At 41.1% G+C, this 25,829-nt stretch overlaps 1 protein-coding gene across 1 annotated transcript in view; it reads left to right on the top strand.

Moving 5' to 3' along the window:
• The window catches only part of CIBAR1 (CBY1 interacting BAR domain containing 1), a 57,319-nt gene extending 32,406 nt beyond the window's left edge, over nt 1-24,913 (top strand). The window contains exons 6-9 of the mRNA XM_089679667.1: nt 8,682-8,786; nt 14,478-14,591; nt 14,717-14,821; nt 20,246-24,913. Coding sequence (XP_089535793.1) covers nt 8,682-8,786; nt 14,478-14,591; nt 14,717-14,821; nt 20,246-20,338 — 417 coding nt within the window. The 3' untranslated portion in view covers nt 20,339-24,913. The remainder of the gene's footprint in view (nt 1-8,681; nt 8,787-14,477; nt 14,592-14,716; nt 14,822-20,245) is intronic.
• The last annotated feature ends 916 nt before the right edge of the window (nt 24,914-25,829 follow it).

Raw genomic sequence — 25,829 nt, 5'->3', positions numbered from 1 at the left:
AATTGTAGAGGCTGTTTACATTTGTGATCGCTCTGTCCAATGACGAGCAATCACAAATATAAACACAGAAGAGTCATGGCTGGGTTTTCTCTCTCCTTTCCTCACACCAATACTGAGTGTGAGGAAAGGAGAGTGAATCTGTTTCTAAACTGTGAGTGTTCTCATCGGTGCTCATCAGTATTCATTGGTGCCCATCTGTGCACATCAGTGCCCATTAGTGAGGTCTCATCAGTGGCACCTCCATCAGCACCCACAGTGCAGCCTAATCAGCACCCATCAGTGCAGCCACATCTGTCCCAGTATGTATAAAAAATTATTTTCCTGTGAGGAGGCCTACCAAATCCTAACCATGACCAACGAGAGCAGTGCGGAGCTCTCCGAGTCTGATTCTGATTTGGATTATGAGCAGTGGGTCTGCTACAGAATCAGAGGAGGAGGAAAGTGTGCCCACCAAACGAAGGCGTTCTGGTGAGGAGCAGGCTACCACAAGTAGCGCAGTGGCATCCACTACTAGAGCAGTGGCTTCCACCAGAAATGGAGAACCTCAAGAAAGGCCAGGTACTAGTGGGGTGTCATCTTAGCCCCAAAGGGTTAAGACCCATGCGGCTCTTCCATATGCCCTTCAAAACCCCTTCTGTCTTTCCCCTAACTCTGGAGCAGCTAACATCCCCCCCTTTTTACTGTCTAGCCAGAAGTCCATGTGAACACAGAAAATTTTGCCCCCATTGATTTTTTTAAATTTAATTTTTACCGATGACTTGCTAAATTCAGTTGTGGACCAGTGCAAGCTCTATGCCCAACAATTCATAGCCACCAACCCAGATTCAAGTTATGCCCGTCCCTATTTATGGAAGCAGTTAACAGTGGAAGAATTTAGAACCTTTTTGGGCCTCACATTTAATATGGGCCGCACAAAAAATAATCAATTACACTCCTACTGGTCTACACACCCAAAAAAATAAATTTTTATTTTTTTTTCCACATTTTCCAAAAACGTGGAAAAAAATGACATGTTCAAAAGACTCATTATGCCTCACAAAAAATACATTGGAGGGTTTGCTTTTCAAAACTGGGTCATTTTGTGGGTGTTTCCTCTGTCCTGGTGCTCCAGGGCCTGTGATCGGTTATCATGAACTTTTTTGCCCCTAGAACGACTAAAGGTGCTACTTGGATGTTGGGACTCTGTATGTGGTCAGGCTGTGGAAAAGTCTCACGCATTTGGTATCGTTATATTCAGGAGGAGTAGCAGAAAGTATTATGAGGTGTATTTTGTGGTATTTACATGCTATGTGTTAGAAATATCTTATGAATGGACAACTTTGTGTAAAAAAAAAAACACGTTTTCATTTTCTTCTCGCATATTCCGAAAACTTTTGGAAATAAATGACATGTTCAAAAGACTCATTATGCCTCACATAATATATGTTGGGGTGTTTGCTTCTCAAAATGGGGTCATTTTGTGGGTAATTCCATTGTCCTGGTGCATCAGGGCCTTGAAAAGTGTAATACGTAGTCAAGATATCAGATGTGTTATTTATGTCCCTAGAACACCTGATGGTGCTTCTTGCATATTGGGACTCTCTATGTGGTCAGGCTGTGGAAAGGTTTCACACATTTGGTATCGTTCTATTCAGGAGGAGTAGCAGAATGTGTTTTGGGGTGAAAGTATGCCTGTGCTGTGTGTGAGAAATAACTTTAACGTTAATATAACAAATTTTGTGAGGGGAAAAAAATTTATAAAATCTTAATTTTCCAAAGAATTGTTGGAAGAAATTACAACTTCAAAAAAACTCACCATGCCTCTTACTAAATACTTTGGAATGTCTACTTTTTGTACTGTCCTGGCTTGTTAGGGCCTCAAGAAATTACATAGGCCATCGGTACATCAGGTGTCATCAATTTTCAGTGGTACCATAGCTTGTAGACTCTATAGCTTTCACACAGACCAAATAATATACACCAATTTGTGTTATTTTTACCAAAGAAATGTAACATTATAAACTTTGGTCAAAATTTATGAAGAAAAATTGCTTATTTGCAAAATTTTATAACCGAAACAAAGAAAAACACTTTTTTTTATTTTTGGTCTTTTTTCATTTATAGTGCAAAAAATAAAACTGTGGTGATTAAATACCACCAAAAGAAAGCTCTATTTGTGTGAAAAAAAGGATGACATTTTTATATGGGTACAGTGTTGCATGACTGAGTAGTCGTCATTCAAAGTGTGAGAGCACTTAAAATTGGCCTGGACAGGAAGGGGGTATAAGTACCCAGTAGGCAAGTGGTTAAACGAGCTTCAACATGCTTTTTCTTCAGCAATGGAGTTTTGCATGGTGAGCGTGCATACAAGCCATGGTGGTTGAGTGCATTACTTATTGTTTTCTTTGAAACAATTGTACCTGCTAATTCCAGGTCTTTCTGAAGCTCTCCTCAAGTGATCCTTGGCTCTTGGACAACTCTTCTGATAATTCTTTTTATTCCTCTGTCAGAAATCTTGCGAGGAGCACCTGGTTGTGGCCAGTTTATGGTGATATGATGTTCTTTCCACTTCCAGATTATGGTGATATGATGTTCTTTCCACTTCCAGATTATGGCCCCAACAGTGCTCACTGGAACATTCAGAAGTTTAGAAATCCTTCTGTAATTAATGCCATCAGTATGTTTTGCAACAATAAGGTTGCTAAAGTCTTGAGAGCTCTTTTCTTTTATCCATCATGAGAGGTTTCTTGTGTGACACCTTGGTAAAGAGACACCTTTTTATAGGCTATCATTTGAGACAGAACCAGCTTATATTAATTTGCACTGACAAGGGGCAGGATTGCTTTCTAATTACTGATAGGTTTCAGCTGGTGTCTTGGTTTTCCGTGCCATTTTGCACGGAAAACCAAGGGGGGGGTTTCTTAATATGTTCAATACTTTTTCCCTGTGTCATTCCATTTTATTACACATAACTTCATTTCTGAACTTATTTGTTTTGGGTTTTTTTGTATGTATGGATTGCATGGGTTGTTACTGGTATGGAAATATATTTCTAAAAGCTCCTTTAGAAATATATTTACCAAGAAAAATGGTGACATGTTCAATACTTATTTTACCTGGTGTGTGTATATACACACTGCTCAGCATAAATGAGTACACCGGTTTTGAACAGTAAGATTTTTATCAATATCTCAATTAACGATTTCTAAAATTATGACAAAAGTGAGTTTTATAGAACATTTGTTTAGCTCATTACATGAAAGTAAGGTTAATAATATAACGTAGATTACAAAATCTTCAGTTTTACTCAAATTAGTTGATGCAAAAATTAATACACCCCAAAACAAAAACTACTCCATCTAGTATTTTGTATGACCTCCATGATTTGTAAGGATAGCACCAAGTCTTCTAGTCATGGAATGAACAAGTTGGTGACATATTTTGGCAATCTTTTTCCATTCTTCAAGAACTTTTAGAGCCTGGATGCTGGATGGAGAGTGATGCTCAACTTGTCTCTTCAGAATTTCCCATAGGTGTTCAATTGATTTCAGATCAGGAGACATACTTGGCCACTGAATCACTTTCACCCTGTTCTTCTTAAGAAATGCAACAGTGGCCTTATATGTGTGTTTTGGATCATCATTATGTTGGAAAAGTGCACGACGACCAAGGGCACTGAGTGATGGTAGCATCTTCTCTTTCAATATAGAACAGTACATGTGTGAATTCATGATACCATCAATGAAATGCAGCTCCCTGACACCAGCAGTACTTCTGCAGCCCCACAGAAGAACACTGCCACCACCATGTTTCACTGTAGGCACCATGCATTTTTCTTTGTACTCCTCACCTTTGCAACTACATACAGTTTTGAAGCCATCAGTTCCAAAAACATTTGTTTTGGTCTCATCACTCCAGTGTACAGAGTCCCAGTAGTCTTCATTTTTCAGCTTAGGCCCTGGAAAATTCTAGGCGGGCTTTTTGTGCATGAGCTTTAGGAGAGGCTTCCTTCGTGAACAACACCCATGCACGCCATTCCTCTGCAGTGTACGCTGTATTGTGTCACAGGAAACAATCATCCCATTTTGGCTTTCTACTTCTTTAGCTAACTGCAGTGAACATGCATAGCAAGTTTCCTCAACCCTTATCAGAAGATGCTCCTGTCGAGGTGTTAACTTCCGTGGATTGCCTGGACATCTCTGGTTGCAGTTCCATCTTTGTTAAATTTTTGTATCACTTTTGCTACAGTATTCTGACTTATAAGTAAAGTTTTGCTGATTTTCTTGTAGCCTTCACCTTTCTTGTGTAAAGAAATTATTTTCTTTCCCAGGCCTTGACATTTCCATGTGGTGCCATTGCTAACAGCATGAAATGTGAAAGGGTTTCTTTAACACCCTTTTATTTATTTATTTCAGGTACTTCTATAGCGCCATCAATTTACGTCGCGCTTTACACATATATATTCATTCACATCAGTCCCTAACCCTCAAGGGGTGTACAATCTAAGGTCCCTAACTTACATTCATACATACACTTACTAGGGACAATTTAGACAGGATCCAATTAACCTACCAGCATGTCTTTGGAGTGTGGGAGGAAACCAGCGTACCCGGAGGAAACCCGCACAGGGAGAACATGCAAACTCCAGGCAGGTGTGCCGTGGCTGGGATTCGAACCAACGACCCTAGTACTGCCAGGCAGACGTGCTAACCATATATCCACTGTGCTGCCCATGTGCTGCTTTTATAATCGACTGTCTGCTGGACACCTGTTTAATGAATACTTAGACTCACTTGTAGTTGAATTCTTGTTAATTAGGATTCTGTTGTCTAAAAGTTTTAGCTTTGCTCCTAAGACTTTCTTTGGGGTGTATTCATTTTAGCAACATGGTCTTGAATGAATTTAAGAAAAATACTTTTTTGTGAGTGCAAATTAACCACTTACCCACCGCCCTATAGTAGAACTACTGCTACAGGACGGCAGGGCTGCGCTGAATCATGTGTATATATACACATGATTTGCTTTTCCGGAGAGGGGGCACACAGGCCACATACCCATGCCACAATTGGCAGCTAGGCATGTCAATCACCGGGTTCCAGACAGAGATTCCCCGCCAGTACCTAGTGATCACCATGTAGAACTGACAGGGGATAGACCTGTGTGTAAACAACACAGGTCTCTCTCCTGCCAGCAAGGACGAGAGAGAGAAATACACAGCAGTACGTCTCCCTAGTAACACACACATAGCACATCATATAAAACAGCACACTGTTAAACCCTTCCTGTCCAGTGTCATTACTACAGTATCCATGCTTTTTATTAGCACTGATCACCGTATTAGTGTCATTGGGATGTCAGTGGCAGTCAGTCAATTCCCCCAAGTGTAAGAATGCCCACCGCAGTCCTGCTATAAGTCGCTGATTGCTGCCATTACTAGTATATAAAAAATAAAAATTTGAGTATCTATACCGCCATTTGTAGACGCTATAACTTTTACGTAAACTAATTAATTTACATGTATTGGGATTTTTTTTTTTTTAGCAAAGACATGTAGCAGAATACATTTTGGCCTAAATTTATGATGAATTTTTTTTTTTTTTTACTGAATGTTTTATAGCAAAAAGTCAAGTTATCAAAATTGTTGGTCTTTTTTGTTTATAGTGAAAAAGATAACCTCACAGGTGATCAAATACCACAGAAAGAAAGCTCTGTTTGTGGGGAAAAAAGGACATACTTTTCATTTATGTACAGCGTTACATGACTGCACAATTGTCAGTTAAAGTATCGCAGCGCTGTATCAGAAAAAATGGCCTGGGCAGGAAGGGGGGTAAATCCTCTGGAGGGCAAGTGGTTAAACAAATCTTGGTTGCAATCAATGGCCTGCATTTGTGGGAGTATTTTGTAGTATAGTGTCCCATAGAAAATATTGATTCTGAAAGTAAATTATTATTATTATTATACAGTATATAGCGCCAAAAGGTTTGCTCAGCGCTGTACATTATAGTGGGGGACAGTACATGAGACAGTACAGTAACAAAACAATACACGAGGGGTTCGAGGGCCCTGCTCTTTCGAGCTTAGACGACTTGCTGAAGTTCAAACCGAGCATCAGAATGGGGAAGAAAGGGGATTTAAGTGACTTTGAATGTGGCATGGTTGTTGGTGCCAGACAGACTGGTCTGAGTATTTCAAAATCTGCTGATCTACTGGAATTTTCACACACAACCATCTGTAGGGTTTACAGAGATTTGTCCGAAAAAGAGAAAATATCCAGTGAGCGTCAGTTGTGTGGACGCAAAAAACTTGTTGATTGCATACTAGTTCGAGATGATAGAAAGAGATGGTATGCAGAATACCATCTCTTGTATGAATGGTTCAGGCTGCTGGTGGTGTAATGGTGTGAGGGATATTTTCTTGGCATTAGGAAGGTGTATCTAATAAAGTGGCTAGTGAGTGTATATTAGGGCAGCTGGTCTCAGTGGTTCCTGCGGATCCCAGCGGCTGTGACAAAGGACCCAGCTCTAATCCTTTCTCCAATCCTTTGAGACAGATCTGTCTTCGCTCTATGCAGTGTGTCCCTGCAGCAATAAATCACTGCTCTGGTGATCTATGGCTAGAACTGACCAGCTCCAGACCCCCATGAAAAACATTATAGTGTAATAGTTAGACAATGTGTGTGTATTTATGTATCCTACATAAAAACATTTTCCCTCCCTGGATTAATTCTCAGGTCCCACAATGTTGTTAGATGATCTTCGCAAACCTTTGAAAACTTGACTTTGTGCCAATTTGTGCCCTCATCAACAGGACATGTTTTTCTCTTAAATCGGAACTAAAGTCTGCAGAATACTCCTCTGCTTTCCAGCAATGTGACCATTAGACCCCTCACTGGCCACTGACATTCTCAACCCCCCCACCACCACTGCCACCCAAATTGGCCAGCAGGGATGATGTGACTCACATAAATGCGCATAGGAGTAATCCGTCCTAGCACACTGACTCCATGCCGAGAATGTGTGCTGAGTTTATGCAGCTCATTGTATATTCATTAGAAGTTTGCAAACATGCTGGTAAGTTTGTCTAATTGCAGAAGATAAATAGCATGTCTCTTCTGTAATAAAGAGCTGAGTGTTTGCATTTTTTTAATGACAGGTTTAAAAGCTGGAAATCCCTGAAGTAGACACCGCTACTCCAGTGATCTTCACTTGCATCCAGGTCCCATACCTGCATTCTGAACACAGGAGGTCAGCCGCTCCGCACACGCGCCATTCATGATGCTTTGCATTTTCTCATGGAATGTAAAGCATTCTCTGATTGGACTAGTCGGAGAGGGCGGGGTAGTGATGTCCTGCTCTGCACCTTTATCTGATCAGATATCAGTCAGGTATGGTAAATTCATTCTTACAAGTTGGGCTAGTGTAACGATGTATAAAATATCTGTACCTGGAATTCATCTTAAAGACTACACAAAGATTTAAACTATATATATATATATGTTACAGCCATATTTGTTCCTTTTATATTTCCAGGCTCTGCTTCCTGTTTGGTCATGCTGCTCAATGCAAGTGTGTGTGTCAGCCTACTGGCTCATAAATATGTTGCCTAAGTGGTATACAGTGAACATATACTTGATTAGCAGCAGAATAGTAGCAGCCTTGGCAGCTTGTATTCCTAAGGCCTCACAGGTACCTAATAGGATCAACAGAGGCATATCTGGCCTATTCCTGCTTCTGGTCAGTGGATTGCACTGATGGCGTCATTAGGAGACAGGGCCTAGAAAAAGGTGAACACCAGGCAGACATAAAAGACACAAATGAATGCAGCTCTAATAATATATTTATAAATGTATTTTTCTAAATGCAAATAGTGCAGATACAATTTGAATAATTTGTAGCAGTTTCTTGCAGTCTACTGTACAGCAGAGCTCAGAGAGGGAGGGGGTAATGGTATAAGGAGGCAGTCAGCTGTGCTACAGTGCAATGAACATACTAATAACAGAGTAGAAACAAGAGTGACAGAGAGATGAGCTCATCAGTGTGCTGCTTCTCATTTTACAGAATTCTCAAAGGGTGGGTAGGGGACCTGTAAATGAAAGTGAAACTGTATTAGAGAAAGATCTGTTCCTTATATATATAATTTTATTTTGCATGCAGCTATCTGTCAGGAGTGCAGCTTTAAAGTAGTTTTGAGCATACAATGTAAAATACTCTCTGATACCGGTAGTTATGAAGGCACTATAACTGCTTTACCTTGGATTTTAAGAAAAAGTTCTGTCATGTGACCATGCATCTCTTCTTCCTGATAGTGGGGGAGCGTGGTAACAGGACACTGCAGACACTCATTGTGCCTGTATTCCATAGTCTCCCCAGCCTGAGGCAAGATGTAGGGGTTGTGTTCAAGAGACAGGCAGTAATTGGGAGGGGGCGTGCGCCAGAGGCAGGCTGTGGTAGGTCAGGGGTTCATAGTGACTGAACAAACTACCCAATACAGCCATGCTGTGTGCATGCGCAGTGTCCTGTACCTCTGATTTCTAAAATACACGTGAGCACACACACAGAAAAAAATGCTTAAGGTAACATACACTTTAAGCAAAGAGGCTCTGTAAAACCTTGTCAAAGAGTTGATAAAAAGTTCCCACTAATGGATAATAGCTCAAAATATGTGCTTGCTACCCTATAATTTACCTTTTTTCTAAATTTAAGGCTGAGACTGAGCTACAGAGGGCTACAATGGATGCTGCACGAATAAGCCGCCAGCTTGAGGAAACGATTGACAATTTTGAAAAGCTGAAAATTAAAGACATAAAGGCAAGTTAAATCATTTTTCTTATTGAGTTTTATCCATTAGCTAAAGTAGTAGCTGTGCAGGGAATGCCAGAACTGAGAAATCTACTTTATATAGGTTTCATTACAATAGAAACGTCTGTATGGGGCCATGGTGTGTTTAGGCAGGAATCCATAAAGATGTTGATGTGTGAACAATGGAAATCTTGGAGAGTTTCCATTATCTGCATATTATGAACATGCTTGTAAAGACTGAAACTGAAAATGTTCTTCAGCTTTAAATTGAAGAAGCTGTTTAACCCCTTCAACTCTTTGGAGGTACATGACACATCCAGAGAGTGAAGGGGTTTCTGGCTGCAGTAGCAACCATAAGCTTGTGCTCATTTGACTTTAACAGTGAGGTTGGTGTGGTTCCTGTACCTGTCGCCTGCCCAGCGCTATCACATGGGAGTTTGTTCACCCCTTGTGATAGCAATAAAGGTAAATTTAAATCAAATTCTAATAACATTTTTTAAAAATGTAATGTAACCTTGCCCTGCATACACCTGCATGTGCAAACACGTGCATGAGGTGTGCACATATATGTAAACTGCAATTGCACCATACATGTGAGGTATTGCCATGGACATTGGCGTGAGAGCAATAATTCTAGCAACATAGCTCACAGTTATCTCTAAACTGTTCTGCAGTAAAGGCTTTTAAAGCGTTTTATCCATTTACTCAATGCAACCCTATCTTTTTTAGTTTAACAAGAAAATTTAGTTTTGTAGAGTGTGTGTGTGTTTGCACTAAAAGTGTATTTTATTATATTTTCCTGAAAATATGGGTTTATAAACAAATATTGTGCAACATTAAAAATTGCAACTACTAACGTTTTATTTTACGGCCGTGTGTGGATGGCTGCTGCCTGAGTTATAACTCACTAGTTTCATTAATGCCGGACAGTGCAGTAAGCCCCAAACTTCCAGCACTGACAATTTTACAGTTCCAGCTCTTGTATGGTGCATAGAGTGAAGAATAGAGGGGTTGCTCTCACTCCATCTCATATATTCATACAACATGTTGTATTCGTTTCATAGAAGGCATGGCATTCTGTGATTGGATGTGGAAAAGGGCAGAGGACATAGTTCCCTTGTCCAATCACAAAACACCTTGTATAATACAAGATGCTTTATGAATGGGTGAGGAGTGCAAGTGATCCACTATGCTTTACTTCATGCACCTTATGAGAACTGGACCTGTGAGCTGTCAGTCAGAAGTTTGGCATTCACTGCATCGTTGGGGATGAATGAAACGCAGGGTTCTAATTAATACAGCAGCCACACACATATGGGACTACTTATTGGAGGTAATTTTTTGGTGCATAGCAAATGTGTTTTACTGGAGTTCAGCTTTAGTATAAAAAAATCCTTCCTAGTAGTTGGGCTGCCCCTACACTGCAAACCGTAACTGCTTGTTTAGTCTAGGGGGTGGAAAAACATTTTTACTTTTCCGAGCTCCCCCATGCTTTGACGGTGGACTTTCCCTCAGCATCCTTACATCCAGTGCAGCGCTGTGGTGCTCTGCATCATTCTTGACATCAAAGGACTTTAGACTGCCGGTGTGAAGGAGAGAAGATGCTGCAGAGCCCAGTCTAGCACCACAGAGAAGCTTGCAGGAGCAGAGGATTGGGTAAGTAAAAGTAATTGTCCAAGAATAAACTGCTGCGCTACTTCAATGTGATAATAAATCATAATGTATGGAGCTGCTGCTAGCATCACAAATTGTGTTCACACAACAAAAACATAAATAAAAATGAATAAACTCAATGCTGTGCTGCTAATGTGAAATATACACGCCAAATCAATAAATTAAATATACATATAGCATGCATGCATCATGACAATATAATGTCCATAAAGACAAGTCCATGTGAAAAATGAAACCGGTGGAAAAGCTTTACATCAACTGTCTTCACCTCTTCATGATTCCTCACGTGAACTCGCACCGTAAGGCAATTGAAATGCGCTTTATGATAAATAAATAGAGGTTCCTCCACTCTCCTGGTCATTCACCATTTAGAACCACTGGGTGCCCTCTTTCCTTGCCCTTGATCACCCAACCAGAGAAAAACAATCCCTTTCAGGGTGGCTTGGGGTCAAAAACTTCTACACTTATGCAGAGGAAACTCCAATAGTGCAGTATGTTATAACAAGTAGATTTTATTAAAAGAAATATACTTACATGTACATAAGAATAAAAAAACGCCATTGAAAATCATTTGGAGTCACCATATACAGTCGCATTTCAATTGCCTTAAGGTGAGAGTTCTGTGAGCACTGAGGTGGCACAACCTGCATGCCTTGCAGCACTTCAAGAGATGGTGTTGGTTATATGAGCAGGTGAGGAATCATATGAAGTTGTGAAGAAAATTGATGTAAAGTTTATTCACCTTTTTCATATTTCACGTGGACTTGTCTTTAAGGACATTATATTGTCTTGATTCATGCATGCTATATGCATATTTAATTTATTGATGATTTGGTATGTATATTTCACATTAGCAGGGCAGCATTGATTTTATTCAATTTTATTTATGATTTTCCAAGTTAGCTAGACTTAAATGAGCAGTTAACCCCCGCAGTGCATGCACAGTTGCATTGCAAGGAAGAATTTGAAATTTTCCCATAGTTCAGCTTTCCTGTCTGTGTCCTTGTTAAAAGACAGTTTACCTAATTGGGGCTGGGTTGCAAGTTGATTAACTATGCACAGACCTTGGCTTTCTTCATGGCATGACATTGTTCGCTGCCCCCCTCCCCCCCTCCCTAGTGGTTTAGCCAGAGGAATGCATAGAGAATCCCCTCCAGAGTGGAGAAGCAGGATTTTCAGCAAGCAGCATAGCCCTAGCTAGAATGATATGGCCAGTGGAGAGGGACAATCCCACCAGTAGAGTTACAGGCAGAAATAAAGACCCAGTTAGGAGCTGAAACTGTTCTCATATAAACATATATTTCAGTTTAATCCTCAGTAGCTCCTATAGGAACCCAAGAGCCATTTCAAGTATATATTACATAGTTCTGAAACACCAAGGGAAGGGAGACCAACTACTGAGAGAAAATTAGAGTAATGAACCACAGCTAAAGCTAAGTTCCAAGATTCATATGAATCTCTTCAGCTTTCTCTCAGCAATAACAGCTGTCCCAAGTAACTGCTCACAGCTTAAAGCGGAGTTCCAGCTGAAAAATAAAAAGACAGCAGCTACAAAAACTGTAGCTGCTGACTTTTAAAATACAGCCACTTATCTGTCCCTCAGTTCAGTGGTGTCCTCACCACCACTGGTTTCACCAGCCATCTTCTCTCCCTGACGCCAGCATTTTTAGTGTGGGCACTCGGCTGTGACAGCTTGTGGCTTCACAACTGGGTGCCCACTACGCGAGAAGCCCTGTGCTTTGAATGGCCCGTAGTCTTCTGGGACTTGTCACGTGTCCAAGAAGACTACGGGGAGGGAGGACAACTTCTGCTTCCGAACACCTAGGCGATCAAAGTGGGAGCGGGTACCTGTCAAATTCGGGTACCCGCTCCCCAAAGGTGCCAATCCTTAATGGGGAGCTGGGGACAAAGCATTAAAGCGGAACTTCCCCATTTGGGTGGAACTCCACTTTAACTTCCCAAAGCAGCGTACCCAACAGCATTGAATCACTCCAGTCTAAAAATGCATAAAGGATAATATACTAGCCAGCAAAACTGTAGCTCTGCATTAAGGAAAAGTTGTACCCCTTTTTACAGAGAATCAGTGTATAGGGCAGCATTTACATCTTTTGGTGATGTGTATGCAGGCAGAAAGACCGGTCAAGTAGTTGAAGATAGATTGGGAGGGACCGACACAGAGAGTCTGCGTCAGGTTTGGCGTAAATCACAACAAGCCAGCCTGATAAAGGCCCTTTCCCCCATTTTAAGTATGCTGCCACCCTGCATTTATAGTGGGTAAAAAAAAGTATTGAACATGTCACCATTTTTTCAGTAAATATATTTCCAAAGGTGCTATTGACATGAAATGTTCACCACATGTCGATAACAACCCATGCAATCGATACATACAAAGAAACCAAAACAAATAAGTTCAGAAATAAAGTTGTGTAATAGAATGGAATGACACAGGGAAAGTGTTGAACACATGAAGAAAGGGTGGAGCAAAAAGGCATGGAAAGCCAAGACACCAGCTGAAATCTATCAGTAATTAGAAAGCAATCCTGCCCCTTGTCAGTGCAAATTAATATCAGCTGGTTCAGTCTCAACTGATGGCCTATAAAAAGGTATCTCATTTCCAAGGTGTCACACAAGAAACATTTCATGATGGGTAAAAGCAAAGCGCTCTCTCAAGACCTCCACAACACCTCCAGAACCTTATTGTTTCAAAACTTACTGATAGCATTGGTTACAGGAGGATTTCTAAACTTCTGAATGTTCCAGTGAGCGCTGTTGGGGCCTTAATCCAGAAGTGGAAAGAACATCATTCCTCAATAAACGAGCCACGATTAGGTGCTCCTCACAAGATATCTGACAGAGGAGTGAAAAGAATTATTAGGAGAGTTGTCCATGTGCCAAGGACCACTTGAGGAGAGCTTCAGAAAGACTTGGAATTAGCAGGTACAATTGTTTCAAAGGAAACAATAAGTAATGCACTCAACCACTATAGCCTGTATGCACGCTCCCCATGCAGGACTCCATTGCTGGAGAAAAAGTCGAAGCTAGTGTAAAGTTTGCTGCACAACATAATACAGACCATTTTTGGAGGTCACATGGCACTGCGCATCACCCCAAAAACACCATCCCAACAATGACATTTGGAGGTGGAAAAACCATGGTGTGGGGCTGTTTTTCAGCATACGGTACTGGCAAACTTCATGTCAGTGAAGGAAAGATCAATGGAAAAATGTACCAGGACAAATCTGCTGCCATTTACCAGGATGACGAAGATAAAATGAGGGTGGACGTTTCAGCAAGACAGTGATCCCAAACACAAAGCCAAGGAAACTCAATTGGTTTCAAAGAAAATAAAGCTGATAGAATGGCCAGCCAATCACCTGACTTGAATCCAGTAGAAAATCTATGGAAAGAACTAAAGATCAGAGTTCATAGAAGAAGCCCACAGAACCTTCAAGATTTGAAGACTTTTGTGTGGAAGAATGGGCCAAAATCACACCTGAGGAATGCATGTGACTAGTTTCTCCATACAGGAAGCATCTTGAAGCTGTCATTATCAACAAAGGATTTTGTACAGAGTATTAAATAAATTTCAGTTAGCATGTTCAATACTTTTTTCCCTGTGTCATTCCATTTTATTACACACAACTTAATTTCTAAACTTATTTGTTTTGGTTTCTTTATATGTATGGATTGCATGGGTTGTTACCAACATCTGGTGAAGATTTCATGTCAATAGCACCTTTTAGAAATATATTTACCTTAGAAAAATGGTGATGTGTTCAATACTTTTTATTTTAACCGCTGTATAGGGCTTCAAAATGTATAAACTGTACATGCCCTGTACAGCCCAGCCTATGCTAAGTACATGATCTACCATTAAAAGGTACTAATGTTTTTTGCACAGGGTATGCAGATTGCATGACTTAATTTTTGCTTTTAAACATGAGTCTTCCAAAAATACTGAAGTACACTGCTTATTTATATAAATTATACCCATTGTTATAGTTGTATCTTTATCCCCCTATATAGAAAATATTTGGCGAATTTGTTACTGTTGAAATGGTGTTCCATGCGAAAGCTCTGGAGGTACTGACTGCCGCCTTTCATCATATTGAAGATATTGATGAGGAGGAAGATCTAGAGGTAACAAAATATCTTATATTTGTTTTATAATTTTGCAAACTTATAGCAAAATGATAAATAATTAGAACAGTTCTTTTCTGGCATTTGGCTTTTTTATATACGTAGTTTTTTTTTTTTTTTTTTAGGTTTTCAGAAGTTCTCTGCACCCACCAGATTTTCAGTCCCGACTTGATGTTGTACGTGCCAACTCAAGAGCGGGATCCATGAAACAAACGTCCTCTTCCTTATCGGTGAGATTTTAAGGTGTTTTAATAAACTGGAGTAGAATGTAAATGTACTGTAGTGATTTGTTCTGATATGTCTGGATGAGTCTGCTAAATCTTACATGTGGCATGATATTCTTTGTGTGTTTTTAAAACACACCTAAATCACATTGTAACTTGTTTTTGAAGGTGCAAGCTAGGCAGTCACCCTTCTTTTTATTTTATTATTTTGCAAGTACCTGACCCAGAACAGGTATGTTATATTATTAAGCAATAAAAGCTGAGGGGTGGGGGACACAACAATAACCGCCACCATCATTCTCAAAGGACCTACTCTGCCGTTCATAATACACTGCGGCCAATGGCAATATCCTCCACAGCTCTGACATCCACCTGGTAAAACCCTGTGAATGTATGAACCACGACCATGTAGCATCCTTGCAAACCTGAGTTACTGACACCTGATGGTGGATAGCCCAAGATGCCCCCACACTCCTGGTTCAGTGCGCTCTCACCCGAAAGGGTGGAACCTTGTCCTCTTAAACCATAGGCTTGAATGATTAACTAGCAGATCCAATGAGAAATAGTTTACCTGGATGCTGCCTGCCCTTCCTGGGCCCTTCTGGCTGTACAAACCAGGATTCCTGACCTGTGCCAACAAAGTCAAGTAAAAACTGACCACCCGAACTACAACCAGAGTATGCAGCGATCTTTCCCCTGTAGACTGTGGACTATGGAAAAAAAGAAAGGCAAGACACTGTCCTAATTCAGAGGAAAACTATAAACCACTCTAGGCAAGAAATATGGATGAGGATGCAACATCACGTTATCATGATGCAAGACCAAGAATGGCTTCTTACATGAAAGAACCACCAGCTCTGACATTCTTCTTGCCGAAGTGATCATAACCAAGGAAGCCACCTTCTGAGTCAAAGGACTAACATATTCTCTCTAACTGGTTGAAATGGTGGGCAGGCAAGGACAGCCAAGACTCAGTTCAAGTCCCAAGGACAGAAGGGTGGCCTGATAGGCAGGATTATTCACCCTGTTGCGCCCTGCACAAAGTACGAATCGAGGAGTGAGAAACAGTCTCTGTAAAAAAAATGGATAGAGGTGAAATCTGACCTTTTAATGGTACTGAACGTTTCCCCTCCAGATTAGAGAAAGTGTCCCAAAAATCTCCCAAACACATATTTCTGCAGGTGCTACTTCCTGGCTTCACACCAAGAAAATAAGATATCAAGGTCCTGTAATGGAAGCTCCCTAAAGCCGGCTTCCTGGTGTTCAACATTACAGAGATAACAGGACCCAAGGCAATAGGTTTGGCCGGACTGGAAGTGTCCAAGGAGTGTCCACCGCCAGATTCACTATGTTGGTGTACCAAGCCCTCCTGGGCTAGGCCAGGCTATCACTATTCTCATTATTACCACCTCCCGGATGCTGAGCAAGGGGAAGACATAGATTAGGGAGAAGTGATCCCTAAGGTGTTATCAGTGCATCTGCCCCTATTGCCAGTGGGACTCATGTCCTGAACACAACCTTTCCAACTTGTAGAACGTGGAAGCCAGTAGATCCACATCTAAAGTTCCCCAACACTGGCAGATTGCTGAGAATGTCTCAGGATGCAGGGACCACTGTGTCAGTATTAGCTGATGACTGGGAAAACAGACCCCTGCCAGCTGTCTATACCTGGAATATATGTGCTGTCGACAGAGACAGCACATGTTGTTCTTCCCCAGACAGATTGTGGTTCCTCTCTTTCTCAGCCGCACGACTCCTGGTGCCCCCCTGGTGTTTGATATACGCCACTGCCGTGGCATTGTTGGGCTGAGGCCTGACCACAACCCCTGCCACTGGTTCATCCAATATTCCAGAGCAAGGTGTACTGCTCAAAATTCCAAGATATTGATAGGCAGTATTCTTTCATGTGGAGACCAAATCCCCTCAACTGTAGCCACCTCCCAAAACAACCGGAGAGACAGACATCGGTGGTTGCTAACTTCTGTTTCACTTGGGAAATTTCCCATTCTCAAGATGCTGAACAATCAACCACCAATTTAAACTCTGCAATACCCCAGGGACAGAGCCCTTCAGCAATCCTATGTTTGGACCTTCCTGTTCCAGACAGAATGTTCCTCTACAAAACACCTGGAGTGGAACTGTACATAGGGAACCGCTTTAATGTAGAAATCATTTCCCCAGCAACCTTATGCAGAGATGTAACAACGGATACCTTTTGCTGCTTATATTTCACTTTAAACTTGGAAGAGACTGCTACCTGAGCAAAAGATCATTGAGATATCCTGAGATTGACACTGCATGTGTATTCACCTAGCCCAGCACTGGGGCTAGGAGCTTTGTAAACCCTCTGCTGCAAATTGCAGAAACCTTTCATAAGCCTGGAAAAAATTTGCCTGTGAAGATATGCATAATTATTGACTATGGACACTAGAAATCTATTGCAGAGGAGAAGCCGCCACTGATTGGACTGATCCCATCCGAAACATAAGGCCATTTAGAAATGTGTTTAGTGCCTTGAGATCTAAGATACAGCTCGCATCCCCGTTTGGTTTTGGGCCCCCGAACCGGTCAAGTGTCTTACAATAATGAGCCCATAACTTCTGCTCTGAGAGGAAAAGCAATGCAAAAGCCTGATAATTCTGTGGCTTACCCAAAAGGTCCCAAAGTGGCATCCTTAACCTATCAGCTTTCTGCCGCTAAAGATGGAGTGAACCACCTCAGAGACTGCCCTAGCATCCTTTGGCCCGAGATACTTCTCAAAACACAGCAGCCTCAGACTCAGAAGAGGAAAAACTTACAGCACCTAGTATTCCCAGGCAGTCTTCCATCCAAGTACTAACCGGGCCCGACCCTGCTTATCTTCCAAGCTCTGGAGAGATCATATGCGTTCAGAGTGATGCTACCGCAGTCCATTGCAACTGCCAATGTCACCTTCAGGAATAGCTGCAAAGCCAGACAAACATAGTGGCCCAGATACACCTAACTCCACTGGTCTACCTGGAATTGTGAACTCCGCCAAATTACACCCTTAGTCAACTGGACCTGAGGGCAGTGCACCTGCCTCCTGGCTGTCTCCCCCTTCTGGGACCATTGAAATTGTATAACAGGTAAATAATGTAGCAACTGTATTTGCCAAAACCTAATTATGCATCCCCACAGGGATACAGGTACATAGCCATGTTGGTCTACAGCTATGCAAGCGTGCAGATATGCAGCCATGCAGGTACACAAGTATGCAGTTATACAAGTATGCATTTGTGCAGTTTAAGCAAGTATGCAGTTTATGCAAGTATACACGTACCCAGTTATGCCCATATGTAGTTTATGAAAGTGTGCAGGTTATGCAAGTGTGCATGCCAGGATGCAGTTCACGCAAGTATACATGTAAGTATGCAGTTTATGTAAGTATGCAGTTTATGCAAGTATACATGTAAGTATGCAGTTTATGTAAGTATGCAGTTTATGCAAGTATACATGTAAGTATGCAGTTTATATAAATATTCAGTTTATACAAGTATGCCGTTTATGTAAGTATGCATGCAAGAATGCAGTTTATGCAGGTATGCAGTTCAATGCAAGTATACAGTACATGTAAGTATGCAGTTTATATAAATATGCAGTTTATGCAGTTTATGCAAGTATGCATGTAAGAATAGAGTTTATCCAAGGATGCAGTTCATGTAAGGATGCAGTTCTACAATTATGCAGCTCTACAATTATGCAGCTATGCATGCAATAATATAATACTATGTTGCACCTGCCCCACTCCACTTTTCTATAAGCGTATTGCTTCATCAAAGAACTGTCAAAATTAACTTTGCTTGCTCTCATACTAGTTTTGCAGAACTAGCCAAGCACATACACATCAAACACAGCCTGAATGCAGCTAAAATGTAAACTCCTGCAGATCAAATGCAAGCTACTCTGGAGATATAACTCCTTTAAGTGCACTGAAACCTGTGCAGGGGTATATCAGAAAACATTTGTGCAAGTCCCCCCATATTATGCAGACTAATGCACTGTATAATCGTGGCCTTTCTGGTCATGCAGCTCCCCCACAGGTCATTCTCACACCTCATTATCCAGCCATAGACTGCTCCGAGTCCCTGCTATCTCACAGGAGCCTCACTGATCCTTCAGCCCATGTGTGACTTCAACTATAAGCAAAATGGACTCCCTTTTACTTTCTGCCTCCTCTGCACAAGAGTAGGCTATACAGAGCCCCCTGGTTGTTGGAGGAGAAAACTGCAGCCCAACACTCCTTCAGATACACACAGAGCATGGCCCTGCCAAACCAAATGGCACACTGCCCCTAGTGGCCTCTAGGAAAATGACCAGAGAGAATTTTTTTTTTCTTTTCAAAGAAACACTGTAAATGTACCCTTACCATACCCACTACGAGACTGAATCATAGCAGGAGTACAACCTTCACCCATCATGGCAGGCTCTGTCATAAAAGACCTTCAAGGGTTTGGTCCCCGTTGCATATGGAGTCCAACTCCCTATACCTGTATAGCACCCTGCTGGAAAGCACCTTGGTCAGAGCAAACGCTGCACACGGTTCCATTACTCAGGGTCCAGTACTGTAAGGCTGTTTAATATCTACTTACTTAATGCATCATCATCATCTTTTTTTGATTTACCAAAAATTGGGTATTATAATGTTTTTTTGTTTTTTTACTGAAAATATGTTTGATAAACATTTGCACAAATATCGTGCAAAATTAAGAAAAAAAAATGTAAAAAAATTTCAACTACCCATATTTTATTCTACAAACCTCTGCTTTCAGAAATATAGACTTGTGTGGGGGTTTTAAGTCATTTTCTACCAAAAAATGCAGAGTGTGTGATAAATTACAAAATTGCCCCAGACATGAAGTGGTCTTTAATTCAAGCAGTATTGTTAGGAAATTAAAAAACTACATAAACCCTTCTGAATAACTTGATTGCCTGTTTGAGGAGAGCATTTGTTCACTGGGCTTGGAATCTTTTTAAGAGGTTTGGTCGTAAAACCCATACTGTGTGTTGTTTTTTGTTTTTTATGGTAGAAGTTATAGTTGGATCCATCTGATCATGAAAGTCTAACGACACATGGTTTTTCACTTGGAGAGAACTAAGACCTACTACCATCTACATCCTAAAGACACTAAGCAAAGGCTAAAGTGAACATGCAGAGACCAAGGGGTATAGTCCACAAGGAAGGAGCAACTTTTTGGTGTTCAGTAGGCAGGGCATATACCACATGAGCATGCTTTGTCCCCAGTGTAGAAGAGAAGTCCATATAGTACAGTTTTAACTTTTATCAGATGGTCGATCATGAAAGTTCAGTAGTTGCCTATTAATAAACTTCAGACATTGCCTTTATATGCCATACCAAAAGTTCATGTTTTCCTGCATAAAGTTTCTGAATATGTTTGCATTTAATTACAGCACTCTTCAGTGAGTCGACACAAAAAGAAAGAAGAAGAAGAGGATGACATAGATGAGGATGATGACGATGGGTCAACTGAAGAGGAAAACTGACATCATTCCAAATCCCATGTTTTTTTTTTTTTTCTTTTACACTTTTTTTAAGGTGTGGGGGAGAGACAGCTGGCTTGTTTTGTATATAAAAAAAAATGGCAAAATGTGAGATCTTCATTTACAATACAGATGATCTGAGATCATATCTTCATCTACACTACAGACTTGTACCTTCTGGGTCAGCTTAACAATAGACATTCCATTCTGCTTAAAGTATAACTAAACGCAAACCTTTTTAGTTTTGGATACAGTAGAAATGGATTACAACACCTGTTAGGTTTTAATTGCTGTCTGTGCCCCCGTTGGGGGAATTTACCCCTCTTTATTTGTCTTGTTTACCATTATCATCGAAAGTGAAAGTACAAGAAATCCTAAATTTTGTGTTGTCCCCACAAAAGTAAGAGACAAATTTTCCAATGGGGACAATAGTTCTGGTGACCTGGGGGTCTCCAAAGAATTCTGTTAATTTGCAGAGATTTTCTTACTTCCTGTTTTAGCTATGGGACAGGAATTGAAGGTAAATCTCCTCAATGGGACACAGATGGCAAAAAATAAACTGACAGGGGTTATAACCTTCCCTTACTCTATCCAAAATGGGAAAAAAAAGTTTTGCCTATAGTCCTACTTTAAAATATAAAAAGAGTTCGGAAAAGGTGCAATAGGTATGACTCCTAATAAAAGTCCATATAAACAAAGCCCATTGGAAGAGGGAGATCAGCAGAATGCAGTGAGCATCTGTAGCACCTAGGGCAAGCCTCTGATTGGAGTGGAAGCAGTCTCCAGATAATACATGTAAACAGAAAGGAGATAAAGGTGCTTCTAAGTGTAGACAAAAATGTAATTGCAATAAAGGTAAATTGGCTTGAGAAAGGAGCGCGCCTGACAGGACACCGCAGTGCGCATGCTCAGAAACATATGTCACTACTACGTCCGGTGATGTCATCACGCTTTACACCACGCCCCATGTCCAGCCCTCCACCTGGCTTCTCTTCCATACACCGGAGACAGATGAGGGAATTGCTGCACAGCAGAGGACACAGATATTAGCGGTGAAGACTTTTTGCCATCCCGCTCGAGACTAATACTCAGAGCTTGCCATTCTTTTATGAATGTGAGTTGCCAATTTACCTTTATTGCAATTAAACTTTTGTCTGTCTACACTTAGAGGCACGTTTGGCTCTCTTCTACTTTAAAATATGGTGGTGTTTGTCCAGAGTGGTGCAGTTTAGAAAAATATATTCACTGTTGTGCTTTTTTTAATTTTATTATTATTTCGGAGGAATCCTAAAGTTGTGTATGTGCAGACCCTGGGATTCTTTCTTTTTTTTTTTTTTTTATTATTCTTTAGCCTTAAAGGGGAAATAAACTGTAAAAACAAATCTCCTACATCACTTCCCTTATGAAAATGGTAAAGGAAATGATAGATTTCAAGTTTTTAGAATCTTTAGTTACTTAATGCTGAGCAGTGTTTCTACCTTTACTATGGCTTGTTCTTCTGCAGGTTGTACTCCAACTAGTGCATATGCACTAAGCTTGACAAGATAGAATAATAGGTGTGTTAGGGTTGTTGCAGGCGGATAATTATTTTCTGTGCTCAGGGCCAACTCATGCACATTGGTTGAAATACAGGGTGCTACGAGATTGAAAGACAATGCAGCTATAAGAGCCTCTAGTCTGCATCTGAGATCTGTAGTTTAACTTACAGCAGCAGAGGGGTGGGATATAGGACTTTAAATATTTACCCTTTAAGTTCTACTTTGTAGTATTTATTTGAAGGTATACAGACTGCATTGTCTATTTTTGGGTGAAAATTATTCAACTGTGCCTTAAAATCTTATACCTCAGTGTTCTAGTCCTACAGAGGGGGTGTAAAACTACACTTGGGAGTTATAAGTATTGCCTATATACATTTTCTTGCCAAAACGTAGAGAAGTGTGCAATAATGGACTGCTTCCATGTCCTAAAGGAACTATACAGACAACAGCTGTGAGCCTTTCACTTCTGTAAATGTCTGGCTAGTTGCGGTTTCCATGCAGGTCCTAAAACCTTTCTAAAATCGTATTTTTCACTGGTGAATGCCTGTTTCTGATGCTGCAGATAAATTTGAAATGATTTATAAAATGTGCCCTTGAACATAATTGCACATTGGTAAGAAATATCCTTCTAAAGATTCTTTTTTTGGGGGGAAAATAACAAACATGCTCTACTTGCCTACTGTGTGCAGTGGTTTTGCACAGAGCAGCCTGGATCCTCCTCTTCTCGGGTCCCTCGCAGGCTCTCCTGGTCCCTCCCTCCTGTCAGGTGGCCCCACAGCAAGCAGCTTGCTGTGTGGGCACCCGCTGCTCTATGTGTCCATTCACACAGAGCCATGGCCTGAACCCGCCCCCTCTCTCTTCATTGGCTGACTGGCTGTGATTGACAGCAGTGGGAGCCAATGGCTCCCACTTGCTGTCTCAGCCAATGATGAGGCAGAGACCCGGGACAGCTGAGGCTGTTGTGCACATAGCTGGATCGCGATGAGACGCAGTTAAGTATTCAAGGGTCTGGGGGGCACTGCTGCACACAGAAGGTTTTTTACCTTCATGCATAGAATGCATGAAGGTAAAAAAAACTTTGAGCCTTTACAACTACTTTAAATAGACTAAATCAGAGTTAGGACCATGGCAACCCTTTTCCAGCAACGGATTCACTAAAATTCAGCTTAATACTCATTCCAGGAAGCAGATCCTTCATTAGCCAATTATGCTAAAACTCAGTCACTAGCAAGGGAATGGTGAGTGGGCAACAAAATGCTAGTTTGAGTAGTGACAGAGTAGCTCAATGGAACAATAGGATTGTTTTTGTTTTAATTCTGTAACTGTATTACCCATGTTACATGGTCTAAAAGTGTCATAATGTGCATTACACTAAACTTCCATGCTGTACCAACTTGACACACGAAGAGTTCTGGATTGTTGACAGATGAAATGCACATCACTTCACTTGCATGACACTGACTCGGGGATTGTTTTATGCTGGAGTTCATCTGTAAAGAAAAAAAAATCATTAATTTATGCTACTAAGGATGAAGGTAGACAATTTTGAAATGTAATGTGCACTCTCCATTTTGTATGCCTGTAACCATGGCAGCACTAGGAGATCGAGTCTAAGGAGAGTTTGCTGTATCTACTGAAAATGTGGTGAAAAAAAGCAAAAGTGATGCTTTAGTAAGTCAATCTAGCTTTTGTGTATCCTCCACTTTTTACCCTGGAGCCCTGTCTTTGGCCTCACTGGCTGCTTTGGATCCTTCCTAACCTAGCTCGTGGTCTTGGTCATATGCATACAGCCTGGGAGGGAATTAAACTTTCTGCTTTAACAGAGCAGTAAAAACCTGGCATAAGTTCTAACCTTTTTTGCTCTGTCTAAAAAGATAGGCTTTGGATGTATTTAAAAGCATATGGTTCAGTCAGTATTAGGAAACTATATAAATGCTGATATTTCATTTACTATGGTACTATCAACCTTTGTTTTTATATGGTTTACAGTAAGGGAAAAGAGAGAGCGTAGGAAATGTTAGGGCTCGTTCACACTAGGCTGTTTTGCCAACGCTTGCCAAACGCCCCTATAGCGTTTGGCAAGCGTTGGTCCGGCGTTTGCGGAGCGTTTTTTAACGCTCGGCAAACGCTCCGCAAACGCCGCATGCGCGGTTTAGCGGCGGTTGCTAGGCGTTTGCCGAGCGTTAATAACGCCCCACAAACGCCTATAATGCAGTTTGAGTGGTGTTACCGCTCCGCAAACGCCCCGCAACCGCGTTGCAACCGCACCGCAAACGCCAGCCGGGCGTTTGCGGAGCGGCACCATAGACGAGAATAGGAGGCTTCAAAGCCTCCTGACTCATCCAGAGGCGTCCGTTTTGCCGCGACGTGACGCAAACGCTCCCGTTAGAACAGCACCATGTGCTGTAATGTGCAGAATTGGCAGAGGCGTTTGGGAAGCGGTAAAAACGCTTCCCAAACGCCTCTCTGCCGCCTGCACACAAGGCTAGTGTGAACGTAGCCTTAGTATCAGAATATACTGTCATTGCCGTCAAGAACAAGGGAATACCCGAATCATCAGATTAGGTTCAAGCAACTATAGTAATAAACATATTTTCTGCATTCTGTAGTCAGACTGTAAAATATTAACCCGTCATATTGTTCCAACAACAAAGTTCTGGCAGTACTACAATGCCGATGAAACTCGCTTATTCTGCTATGCTCCGATGCAAAACTGATGTCGTCCACCACAAGCTAGATTCTCCATTGGTACAAAGAAACCTTTCTAGCTTTCGCCCAAAACACACATAAAGGAAATTTGGAAGGCCCTGATCGACCACTGCCCCAGTCCTCTCTAAAAATTGTAACGCATGTTGGGTGAGGTCGTGCTTTACTGTTGTAGTTCAGCTGGCCTCTTTGTCATGTATTTTATCACTTATTTATATTACTGTATGAGTTGTATTTGGTATGTGTTCTATGAAAATATATATGTGATTTTTTTTTTTTTTTAATGTGTATATGTATTATACCTGAAATTCACAATAATAAAATATTTGCTATACTTGTGCTTTCTATTGAGGTTATTGTTCTTTCCTTTTAACCATAACTTTTGCTTGCGCGCACTAACCTTTTCGACGCAGGTCTTTCTTTTTTAGTTGCAGTTCTGAACATAAGGTAATAAGCTACAGGTTTGGTTTTATCTATGGTTTTATCTATGGCTCGGCTGCCTCAAAATATATTCTTTATCCCTGTGCAGTAGAATAGGCAAGTTAATTTACCTTTAGAAGATGACCAGAGGTATTCTCTTGTTATCGCAACCACAATATCAGAAAAATGCTGAAGATCTTGGGTTAGGAGAGCAGGGAAAGGTTATCATGAAGTCCTGGTCTGCTGATAGCATTCAGTAATTTTGACCAGTGTAGGAGACAAAAACTGGGGGCATTGCAGGTAAGCCACAGAGGACACAAAAAAAGACATGCAGCAGGGGCAAGGCTGGATAGTGAAGCAGCAGTGAATGTGATTTTTTTTTTTTTTTTTTACTTTGTGCTTTTAAAGGCAGACACAGCCAGACCACTGTCTTTCTCAGTCAGAGGACAGCAGTGATAATCTATATTGTGCTTTCTTCGCAGGTGTACTTTTATCGACTGACCTTTGCTTTCCTTAAAGGGTTTGTTCACTTTCCCAATATCTGCCTATGCAGGTGAGGAGTTCCCCCATTCTACCTTGTTGCTAGATGACCCCTGTGTATGCATGGTTTGCTGTCACCTCTGTCAGAGGAGCACAGAGTTTAGAGCTACTGCAGCAGGGAAGAGGGGAGTGTACATGCCCAGGGATTTAAATTGGACAGACTTTACTTTTGAGACTTCACTTTTGCCACAGCTAGAGCACAGCTAATCAGTGTTTAAATAGCTTGATTGATCTATACTCGGCCAAAAATGTTGACAAAGAAAAAAAAAAAAATGGGCGGACTCTATGGA

This window comes from Staurois parvus, unplaced genomic scaffold, assembly GCF_062004578.1.
Source record: "Staurois parvus isolate SC_StPar_1 unplaced genomic scaffold, SC_StPar_1.0 ptg000230l, whole genome shotgun sequence".
NCBI lineage: Eukaryota > Metazoa > Chordata > Amphibia > Anura > Ranidae > Staurois > Staurois parvus.
The sequence above is the reverse complement of the archived record's forward strand: the minus strand, read 5'-3'. Positions and strand labels throughout refer to the sequence as shown.